This window comes from Tenebrio molitor, chromosome 1 (genome assembly GCF_963966145.1).
Source record: "Tenebrio molitor chromosome 1, icTenMoli1.1, whole genome shotgun sequence".
Classification (NCBI taxonomy): Eukaryota; Metazoa; Arthropoda; class Insecta; order Coleoptera; family Tenebrionidae; genus Tenebrio; species Tenebrio molitor.
In genome coordinates, this window is record NC_091046.1 from 35,718,007 (window position 1) to 35,730,384 (window position 12,378).

General features: G+C 34.1%; 1 protein-coding gene across 1 annotated transcript; it reads right to left on the bottom strand.

The window, feature by feature from the left end:
• Positions 1-884: 884 nt before the first annotated feature.
• Positions 885-3,350, bottom strand: LOC138140238 (uncharacterized). Its single transcript, XM_069061100.1, has 2 exons — positions 3,168-3,350; positions 885-2,947 (listed from the first exon to the last, which is right to left on the bottom strand). Exon 2 carries the CDS (start codon positions 2,937-2,939, stop codon positions 951-953), a length of 1,989 nt encoding a protein of 662 aa, XP_068917201.1. The 5' UTR covers positions 2,940-2,947; positions 3,168-3,350; the 3' UTR covers positions 885-950.
• Between the last annotated feature and the right edge of the window lie 9,028 nt (positions 3,351-12,378).

A 12,378-nucleotide genomic window follows, 5' to 3' on the forward strand; every position in this document is an offset into this window, starting at 1 on the left:
ATGCTTGCTTTTGTTGTTTATAATAATGTCTGGTCTGTTATGCTTAATATGAATGTCAGTTAAAACTGTTCGATCAAAATATAATTTGTAATTATCATTTTCCAAACAACTTTCTGGTGTACCTATAACTATAATGTGGTTGTGTATTTTTTAATAAATTGAATTTAACAGCTAAATTCATGTGTATAATTTTAGCGAATATATCATGACGTTTCTTATATTCGCTTTGAGCCAAAACGGTGCAAGAGGAAATGATGTGTTCAATTGTTTCCCCTTCACTTCAGCAAATCCTACATTTATCAGTTATCGATTGCAAACCGCATATGTGTTTTTTGTAATTTCTTGTAATTTATAACACGATCTTGTATTGCAAATATAAAACCCTCCGTCTCAGGGTGAATATTTGAATTCTTAAGCCATGCATGAGAGGCCTGAATATTAACTTCTGGTTGTTCCAGTTCTTTAAAGTATCTCCCATGTAAAGACTTCTGTTTTATATTTGCTATAGTGTCAGGTACTATGCCGGCCAAAAAATTTTGGCCGTCATTGTCTGTCGTACATTTTATAAAACATGATATAAGGTAAACCCGTCGAAGTGTGACCTAGTTTTTTATTAGTTGATGTTCATTATGCTTGTAAAAAGCGTGTGGTGATTATTACAAGTTGATTTTTTTTTTGTAGGTCTCTTAGGGTCCTGACTTCAAACTGAAGAAGTTTCATAATTTTATAGCTCAGGACAAAAAAGTTAACAATTTTTTTTTTAAATAATGTCCATGGGTCACACTTTCCCTTGAAATTGGGGTAAGTGTGACAATGGATTGTAGCGATGGCTCAGTTAGTAATTTGTCGGGTAAGTGAGAATAATTCAAAAGTGCGTAAAAAAATAGTCTTCTAAGCGAAATTTTATTTTAACATCTAGAAATATAATAAATTTATGAACTTTTTAAGTTTTAAAGAAACAACCCGTCAAATTGAGTATTAAAAATTATATGACCCCTTCTGTCCTTAATCGGTTCTGGTAAAACTCTGATAATGTTTTCGTCCATTATAACGTCGGTGTCTTCTATCTGTGGCCAAGTGAAGCTATTATTTTTCGTATGTTTCAAAAATCCAACATTCCATTCGCATCCTGCTCTGCTTTTAATCTGCCCAATATAGTGTCTTGTGCTTTTCTTGGAGTTGTATTGTATAATAACCCACCGTCCTACAGCAATCTCGTTAATATCCGTCTCACTTTCGTCGTTTTCAAATACTTCAGGGTCCAAATCATCGTCTGTGTCTATAAATTCGGGCTCTACCATTTCTTCTTCTGAGCTTGAGCTGCTAAAAGTTTGTTGTTGTCGTTTTTTGGTCATTTTCGGTATCTTCGTTGCTTCTTTTCCTCTTTTCTTTGTTTCTTTTTTATCTTTTTCTTCTTTATCTTTTGCAAGTCTACTTAATACTTCATTTGCTGTTATCACTTCAGCTCCTGCGGCTACCTTCTTCCTCTTCTTAACGGAAGGAGTTGCATTGGACGTCTGTTTCATGGTATTTAATAATAGGGCTTCAAAACTCGTTGATGTACTGGTTCCTTCTTCTAGTTGAACAGAGGCACGGTTCATTTGGTCGCCTGCAACTACTTGAGCGACAGATTGTACGGTTTGATTGTTTGCAATGGTGTTATCTTCGTCCATATGGTCGATTCCGTGTTCTGCCTCAGCCATTAAAGGTTGTTGTTGGGATTCTTTCCATCTTTTTAGACTCTCAGGATGGTATTTGTCTTCAGAAACTACATCACGATTGAAAGGACAAATACCTGCCTTTCTAAATCCGTTTCTAATTACTTCTGGTTCTATATTTTTCCATGTAGAACCAATCAGTTCCGAAAATTGTTTTTTTGGTATTTTTAGTCCAGCATTGTGTCTTTGCCAAGTTACCAGCTTCTGGTCCCAAATATCCTTTACAGATTTAAATACTGACAAATCCAAAGGTTGCAACAGATGACTGGTATGCGGAGGAAGTTTCAAAATTGTGATATCGTTTGCACGTGCTAGTTCGACCAGTGCAATGTTTATATGCGTACCATGTCCATCATATACCAAAAGTATCGGTCTCACAGGTCCTAATGCGGGAATCAATGTTTTTTTGAAGTAATTGAAAAATATGTCACTTTCCATCCAACCATTAGGGCTGGCGGCATAGGCAGTACCTGGGAAAGACTTATCGTCGTCTGCCACCCAAGAATCCCATACATTTTTCCCCTTGAATACAATAAGAGGTGGAGCTTTTGTAGCTGATGCAGACACAGCTGACAGAACCGTTGTATTTTCCCTTCCTGGCCCTGAAGTTGTTCTGGAGCTCGGTTTTCCTTTGGCTCCAACAACTTTGGTTTTCTTCGGATCGTGTGACACAGATGTTTCGTCTAAATTCCACACTTGTTCTGGCTTGTCGTTTATGTTTAATTCGGCGATTGTTCTTGCCAAAATATTAAAATATTCGTTTATAACGAATGGATCTGTCATTTTCTTTCTTGAATACTCCACTGGTTGTGGTTTTTTAATACTCAGATTGTGTCGTTGTTTGAACGAAGAAAACCATTCATCCCCTGGGATATTATTTTTAAATGGAGTCTTTATCTTATTGCTGGTAACAAATTCACCCACAAGACCAAGAACTTCTGCTCGAGACAACCCGAATCCCCACTGTTCCATAGTCTTAAGCCCTTCAGCCAGTTTTCTTTCGTCTTCTCGTGAAATGCATGTGGGTCTACCTTGGGATTGGCTCTTTTGTCCACGGGTTCCATTCACATGGTAAAATAAGGTAGTTTTAGGAATTTGATACAATTTATGTGCTCGATATATATTTAGGGCCCCTCTCTGGATTTCCGCCACTGCGTGTTGTAATTGAGCTTTGGTATATTTGGTTGCTCTATCGCTCTTTCTCTTGTAATTTCTCACCATTTTTGCAACTAAAAAAATGTTTTTGTTGTATATTTATGTACCGTAAAATAGCAGGTTTACACTTGCCCCATGAACATTGTCACACTTAGCCATAAAGACAATATTTGCAAGGCAAGTGTGACCTACGTGGTAATTCAGCTTAATAGTAAAAATAGGACGATTTTCATAACCACTCAATAGAATCTAGCTCTTAAATGGTACAATACGCCGTAGAATATTTTTACTTACCATATATTATAAGATTTTGCTAATATGCAGAAAGAAACCATGTGCACTCATCATTTGAGTTGATCGCACTAGTACCGACAGGTCGTCAAATGTCACTTTGTACAATAATGCTACAGAGTTCCTACTTATAGAGTTGTATTCTTACAGAGCTTGGGCATTCACCCATGAGATGTCAGCACGATTGGTACACCGGAGGGAATTTTTAAATCTGATAGTCACACTTTCCCCAAAATCACACTTTGACGGGTTTACCTTACAAAGGTGTTTTTTTTTAATGTGCCGAAATTTTACCTACGAGGTTGTGGAACAACGTAGAAGACTAAAAGCAATTTAAAAAAATTGAAGCTGAAAAAATAAATGTTATTTTATTTTTTGACATAGAATTTTTTCAATATTTTTTCCGAGTTCTACATAAAGCCAGTAGCTCGTGGTTAAAATTTCTGCACAACTTTGATTCCATCCATAGTCCATGAGTTTTAAGAATTCAGTTTGAAAATTATCTGGTCCTGGAGCCTTGCCCTCCTTCATTTATTATACCGTGCGATCAACAATTATTTAGATCAAAGAAGGATTTGACATTATGGCCGTATATCGACAAATGCCCGGATGCATGGAAGTATTTCTGATTGCATATACCCGTTTCAATTTGAATTTAGAAAATTTTGCCGAAACTTGGCCAGACAGGCTACAGCGCTGTATGTCCATTCTTCGTTATTGAAAACACCATTACGAAAGTAAGATAAATCTGTTATGCTCTAAAGTAAAAACCACTTTTGGGTTAAAATTGGATTAATAGTGACAGTTCACAGTTGTTTGACGTTTATTAGCTGAATTAGCAAAGATACGAAAAATCTAACACCGTCAGAGTCATAGCCGCCCCTTATCTAAGTAGGTAATTGTTGATTCCACCGTAATTCTTACTTCTGCGCTTAAGATATTTGGACCGGTTTTTGCTTCTATTTGAGGTTGTTCTGGTCTTTCACCTTATCACCTTGAAAAAGTTATGTGTTAGGTACGGCGCCAGTAAAGAATCAGACGCCTTATTTCTTAGAAGGGTGCGTTGCCAGGACACTTGCGACAGCGGTACCGCCATCACCTGATTCTGTCCTACCTGGACGACCGTCCATATAAACCCATGTTTGATGTAAAAGGGGCTGACAGTGCTGACAGTGCTGACACTCTGACACTCAGACTCTTAGCAGTACGACCAACAGGTCAATTGTTCATTTTTTTAACCAAACGTTGTTGTAAATAAGTTGTCGTAAGTTGTATCAATATAATACAAAAACACAGTGAGTGTTTTAATTCCGAACACGGAACCCCAAACGTGTCTGGAGGAAACCCCCAGACTAGATCGGCGTCGGAAACATCCGCGACCGAACATTGTGCAATGTACATTTTCCAGGTGCTCTTGATTTTGTTCTTGTCAATTACTACCCTTCCTTCATTAATTTTAAGTTTATTTGTTGGTATTGATCCACATTTTTCCAGTGGATTCCTTAACTTTTCAAAGTACTCGTACTCATGTTTTTCTTGGAGAAATATATTTTTGACACACAGCGGTGTCTATTGGTGATTTCCAGGTGTATACCTGTATACCTCCTTCGTATAAAGTTTAAAGAAGATATTTAGCACAATAAATTCGTGTTCTGCTGTAAAATAACTTAATTGTTTTCTTCTTTCATTTCTTTCACCAAGCCCATGTGGTCCGATATATTCTCCAGTTAGTCCTTTTATATTAAAGACCCCCATTATTATCGTGAGGTCTTGTTTGGGAAGCTCTTTCAATATATCTGATAGGTATCTGTGAGTAAGATTGTTCAGCTGGATGATACTTCTGATCTGCTTAATGTTTGAAGTAATAATGTTCTTTCTGATATAGGATATAGGCACATGCCTACTCCATGTTTATATTCTTCGTTGAATGTTTTAGAGTAGTAGACTTTATAACTGTCGATGTTTAACTATCCTGAGCCTGACCATTTCATTTTGTTTACATCTTGATATTCAATCTTTCCATTTCTTAGCATTTTTCGTACCTGTACTATTGTTCTTACGTTCCATGCGCATATAGGTGTTCTACTTTTGGATGTCAAAATATTTACGAGTATGTCAGCTGCTTTCAATGCATTTTCCTCGGGAGATCCGATTGGGGGAATTGTTACTCCAGAGTCGAGAATATTTTGTACTGAAAGTAGTCATAGTTGACTAATTTCTTAGTTCATCCGCCTTCTTCCGCCTTTTTCCACCAAGGGCAAGAGAGTGCCCTAACTGTATCCGCTCGTCCAGCCTATACAGGATATTTCACGAATGATAATGAGCCCGGCGGAATAGAAAATGCAACCCACAATACATCAGGAGAAAAAGCCGGATATTTATCGCTTCCATGTCCAGGTTTACGTTCCAATGTATTGTAGGTTGCATTTTTTATTCCGCCGGGCTCATTATCACCCGTGAAATACCTGTATACAGTCTGTCCCAGAATTGCCTCCCCATAGAAAACAGGCATATGCCGACAGCAAAAGAGATTCCAAGATGACTAAAATAAATTTTCCTCACTCATAACCGAGTTATAAAGTTTTCATTTTCACCAATCCTAGAAGCTCGTCCTCAGGTATTACTAAAAAATCGGACAGGTTGGTAGACAGCAAAAATAATTATTGATATCACAACAAAATTCGAAATCCCGGCAACGCAAAATTGCGGTCATGGTGCTCAACTTTGTTTTGCTAAAGCTCAAGAAGCAGGGAAAGTTTTGCCGAATTGGAATGAAATTGGCGGAGGTGCACGAACCGCACTGACCTTGGCTAATGACGAGGAAATACTGAATATCGTTGTGGAAGATGGAACTAGAGTATAAGAGAAATTGCCCAAGAGTTAGATATCTCAGCAGATCGAACAGACTTCATTCTTTCCACTAAGTGTACTCGTGTGCAACACCTCGAACCAGAAGATTACCCTATTCGAATTTTTTTTTTGTATTTGGTTACTTAATAAAGCGGCAGAAGATGAAAATTTTATTTCGTGGGTCTTGTTTTCGGACGAATCAAATTTTGGTCGGTAGGGATGTTTCAACCATCTAAATTTTTATGTTTGTTCATACGATAATGCAAGGAGCAAGGGCTATTTATCCACGTGCATTTCAGCGCAGATTTTCCGTAAATTTGTGGGGAGGACTAGTGGAAGATTCAGTGGTAAGTCAAGATTGTAAAAAATAAAGAAACCGCGTTTAGGTATTTTTTATTTTCAGATCGGACCTTTTGAATTCCCTATGCGTTTAACAGGAGTAGATATTCCATTGATTTTTCGCATAAATCAGTGGTTACAACATGACGGGGCACCATCCCATTTCAGTCGCAATGTGCAAAGTACGAGTATTTTGAATCGGATCCTAATCGTTAGATCGGACGAGGTGGTCCACGCCACTGGCCTGAACGATCTCCGGACGTCAATCGTCTGGATTTTTTCTTATGGGGGCACGTGAAAAACGTTGTTTACAACCGACCCATTCATCACGTGGAGGATCTTCGAAACAGATTACTTACAAGAAGCTTTTCGAATAATTACACCTGAAACCACGGCGTGCACAACGATGTCTCGAAATGAAGAGCATCTCCTTTAATTCTTGCTTCTTTCTTTGAGTTTTGTTGGTGTTTCGCTTTGTTATTATTTGCTTTCGTTCTATTAAACTCGGTACTTTTTAGAACCATCATTTGTTTTGTTGTTTACTTAACGACTTCTGCCCAATAACAAATTTGTACTTATTAATACAGCGTGATCAACAATGACTGAGACATTTTTTATACATCAAAAAACTAAGTTTGCCAATAGCTATTTAAGATATAAGTGTAAAAAGTTATGCTTTATTCTTATTGCACGAACGGGTTTAAAATACGAACGAGGAAGTATTTTAAAGGATATGAGTGCAATAAAGGAACTTTTTACACGTATGTCTTACAACATTTTAACTACGATCGTGAGATCATCGCACAGGTTACAACATAAATTTGTACAAAATAATTATGTATTATTGATTCAATATTTTATGAATACCCAAAGTCGTTTGAGAACCACGTCGTTTAGCAACCTACTTCTAAACAATGTTTCCAACAAATTGTATTGTTGTTGTTGTGTTCTGACAGTTCTGTGCCATAAAAGCGTGCATTAAAAGTTTTATGTCACGATTCCGTCAGTTCACTAAACATCAACTTTGACAACGATTTTTAGTGCAAAAAGTGCCTACTTTTTACACGACCGTACCTAGATAAAAAAAATATTTAGATGGTACAAAAAAATTAGTAAAATTGTAATCGTTTGAAATTAATAGTTATTTTTGTATTAAGTGCGCAAAATGATTGTTTTTTGTTGGGGCATGAGAATGAGTTTTTGGTCCAGACCGTCAGGTCGAGACTTCAAACTCATTCGAATGCGCCAACAAAACAATCATCTTGTGCACGAAATACAAACACTATTTTTTCTACAACCGCATTTGAGAATTTTTGTTTTTTTTAATTTTTGTAAAATTTTCCTTGGATGCTAAAATATTTGTGAAAAAGTTTCCTTGGATGCTAAAATATAACACCTTGCGTCTTGATAACGATGCATAAATGTCACGTTTTTTGACGGTTGTAGAAAAAATTTATTTCTACTGAATAGCATAATATGAAGTCATTTTATTTGATCAAAAGATGTGGATAACTATAAGGCTTTAATCAGATCCTGAAGGCCCGACTAATAAAACTATAATATTCACCAAATGCAGGGAGCGGCATCGTTTTGGTTTTACTACCAGTCCTGTTGTCAGGGACAATAGGCAACTACCGCCATAAATCCTAGGACTGTAAAAGAAGGTCTGTTATCTGTTGACTGACCAGGCTACAATATCTTCACGTCTATTGTCAAAACCACAACCTCAGCCCCTAATAAATAATTACAATTGAACTGTCATAAAACCAAATTATAAACGGGAAAACTATATCACCATCTTCATCTGGTGTCCCTTCGGTGAAGAATTGAATATCATCGGTTTATTAGTCGAGCCTTTAGAGTCACTTTAAAGTCCTATACAGTGATAAAGAAAAAGAATAACGTTACTGGCAATATTTATTCTTGTGAATTTCTAAATTAATTACAAGCCGTAATTCCGTTTCTAAAATATTTCACAAACATTTCTTTTGCTATATTGAAATTAATTTTTGGAGGTGTTGTGTCAAGCATCGGTAATTTATTTATACATACTATAAAATAAAAATCTGATAAGTGATAACAATAAGTTAGTAATTTCTACTTTTTTTATGATTATTTTTCAACAATCTGCTGATATGCACATTTTATCTGCTGATATATTTTTAAACGCATTGGAATACTTAAGTCCTCAGGTCAATTTACATAATATTTATCGCCAAACTACTTCTTTTTCAACTCCTTGAAGTTTGAACCTGTCTTTTTCTATTTTTTTTTTCGGAGCTTTTAACTATAGTCATTTTAACAAAAGCGGTGTAATGCGTTCTCATAATAGTTATTTATGCAACTAGTTAGGAAATGGCTCATTTTGTTCAACCAGTGCGACGTTTCCGCAGAATCACACAAGATACGCAGAATGGCATTTCTTAACGGGTTTCATACAAGACATGACAAAAAAGTTTCTTTAACCTTTAAATTATTTGTATTGAAAATAACGCTTATTTCGTTTGTGAGTTTGAAGTTTTCATTTCATAACAGTTGCGAAAAGATTAACATTTCGAAATCTAAGTCAGGTTCCAAAAATTACACAGTAGGTACATGCCCACTTTCTTTTCAATAAATAATTTACTAAGAAATAACCAAAACTTTATTTATTATAAAGCAGATACATAATAAGGTCATAAAAAGGTACATAACAAAATATAAATGAAACGAATGCGAAATTTGTTCCGATTTTTAGTTTCCACTCGCTATATCGTTAATAAGGTTTAGTGGCAAATTTTATTCACTATAAAAATGGTGTAGGTACAACTGAATAGGTATATAATTCTCAAAAAGAGTAATGAAATTACCAAAATGTATCATTTTTAAACCGATAACGATATTTTATAAATTGGAAATACAACAATGATAATGATGTTTATTTATTTTAGTGTTCGAATGTAACTAATTGTGAAACTATTTATTTACTTGTGTCAAGAATGAGAATGGAAACTAGGAAACATCTACCTATAAATGCTTTGGGAAAACCATTATATGTGATAATTTGATAAATAATAATCACCGTTAGTTCCATTTTGAGATTGATGGATCTTTATTACATGTGAGGACGCCTTGCGGTTAGAGTTCATGTAATTTTATAAAAGTGGGAAATATTACATGTTTAAACTTGAAAAGTAAAATATTTACGCAAAATTTTACAAATTCATTTCTATAAAAAAGAAAAGACGTTGTGAATCAATTTTTATTCATCCTTTCAGTAATTAATACATATTAATGAATTAATTTTTAATATCACCGGAAATGACTGTTATGTGGAAAGTTTCAGTCTGTCATAAAATAAATTCAATAGAATTATAAACATAAATATTCCAAACGTTTGTGGTCACACACGTGACCATTAAAGTTTTAAACAAAAAATGAACGCAATTGAAAAAAATTACTAAGCAACTATAGTTTGTCCAGCGAGGAATTAGTTGACATAAAAATCACTAAATTCTACCTAGAGAAAGTAGTACATACCTTGCGCACGTAAAATTTCAAGCAGTAACATTTTTGCCCTGAAATTATGCTTTAATTAATGTATTCTAGTGCATTTTGTAGTGTTGGGTTACAAGCCTACAATTTAAAATCTCCCAATCTCTGGCTGGACGAAGTATACCAAAGTTAATGTTTAAGAAGATTATTATTATTAAAATATATCTACAGAACAGACATGAACATGACAGTTCATATCTAAAGCTTGTTTGACACGATGCTAAATTTCGTAGTAAATTTGTTAGAAAATGAGAGAGACCCTCGACAGGACCAATGAACGATCAGGATCATAGTCTGTCTTTGTCAGATCCTGATCGTTCATTGGTCCTCTCTCATTTACTAGTAAATTTTCTCAAAAATTTAGTATCGTGTCAAACAAGCTTAAAACATTAGTTAATATTCAAACGTCATCGCCAGAGCAAAAATTTTTCGTAAAATTGAAAAATTTATCCGATAAAAAAATTAGGTCTTGTTATTTACCTTCGAGTAAAACATTTGTTTATGTTAATACAGAAAAAAAAGTAAAAATGCCGTAGCGTGTCATTATTTCACTCTGGCGTTATGCAAATAGATGCGCCAAAATGGCCGCTTCATAAGAGTATATTGAAAACAATTGAAGTTGTCTTGGCTTTAAAAATGTAAAATTTTGGATTTGTATTTTGATGTTGATTGTTTTTTTAATTGCAGGCAGTCGCAGAAAAAATATTCTATGAAACTCACGTACATACAAGTGTTTTTCACTCATGGGATTCCGCACTCCCCTACGGCTCGTGTGGTCAAACTTCCCATTAGTAAAAAAAGTAGCACTTTATACAATTGTTGTATAAATTAGAATTTTCTAAACTTTTAAATTTTATCAACAAAAAGCGCTGCAATAAAAATAAAATTACATAACTATAAACAACAAAAGCAAGCACATCTTTTAGGTATAGCTGTTCCAAATTCACATAATATAACACAAACTTAAAACACAAAAATTCATAAATATTTAGAGCTTTCCGTTGCTATGAGAAATCTTTGGTGTTTAGAAAAAAAATCGATTTTACCACTTATAATTTCAGCAACGGGAATAGTACCGCAATCTCTTTTTAAAAATTTAAAAATTCTGAATTTAGGGAACACATTGGTAGTTGAAATTCAAAAAGGTATATTATCATACTCATGTCATATCGTGAGGAAATTCCTTAACATTGACACAGAACATAAAACACAAAAAAGTCAAAATGTGGAGGCGAGACGCCGGTAATTATGTTGATAAGCACTGCACTATAGTAGATAGTAATATCCGTAATAGTGTATGTACTCCGGCAAAATTGCCGTGCTGCCGGGTGGTGGAGGGTTAGTATTAATTAATTACATTTACGACACATGACAATCATGACGTGTGACATATATTTATAAAATACTTAATGGTACTTATCTACATAATAAAAAATCAAAATTTCAATTTTAATCACGAATTTCAAGAATGTAACTAACATGATAAATGTCAAAATTAGTAAATATTATGCAGTCAAAATTGTGGCACATTGTTGGCCGAAAATTAGATAAAGATTCAATAAAACAAAATTTAAAATAAATCTTTTAATTTTTAATAGTTTAAGGGCCAGTTTATAGAAAGAGAACTAAATATTTAATTCGAATTAAATTTTAATGAGCGATTAACCCATGAATCCGCAACTTCGATTGGTTCAATCTGGTCACGTGTTCAATTAATCTCGCATTTGATTACGATTAACGTAATTTCACTTCTGTAAACTGGCCCTTAGAATAGGCACTTAAATGCGTTATTAAAAGTAACATTAAAGTAGTAAAAAAAATGAACAATTATAAAATAGTTTTATTCTACTTTCAAGTGTTGTAAAACAACACAAAAAATTCTTTAGACACAATACATAATTTCACTACTATTTTGGAACCAACTGGTATTAATCATTCGAAAAGTAATTAATCTTTAGAACGTTTTCATATTATTCAAGCTTAAAATTTTTGTTTTAGTTCTTGCCATTCTTACCCATTTATTAACAAATTTACGGAGCTTGATTACATATTTTATTTCTAATAAAATTAATGTATAATATCCACTATGTAAAGGTTATGTATATTACATATGTGTAATGTAGTTATATGTATTACATATATGTACGTAAATAATATATATTTAAAATAAATGAGACAAAAATAAAACAGCGTGGGTTAAAAAACAAGATTTAACCTTGCACTGCTTTGTGGTTCACAGCACATTTATGGTAAATATTCCAATGCTTAAAAAAATTACTTATACCTTTTTTTCTAATAGGCACTATTAAAAATAAAATTCATGTCACAAATTAAACCATAATTTTTCGTGATTCGTAAAGTATTTGTATTTATAACTAATTGGTTATTAGATAACTGTGACAATTAAGCATATTTTAGACATAATAAATTAACGTTGTTTTTCCGTAATAATCAAGATAGAAATAGTTGTGAAAATAATACATATTAGGAT

What these genes read in the sequence shown, in the direction of transcription:
- LOC138140238 (XM_069061100.1), bottom strand. Translation starts at nt 2,939, where the DNA reads ATGGTGAGAAATTACAAGAGAAAGAGCGATAGAGCAACCAAATATACC.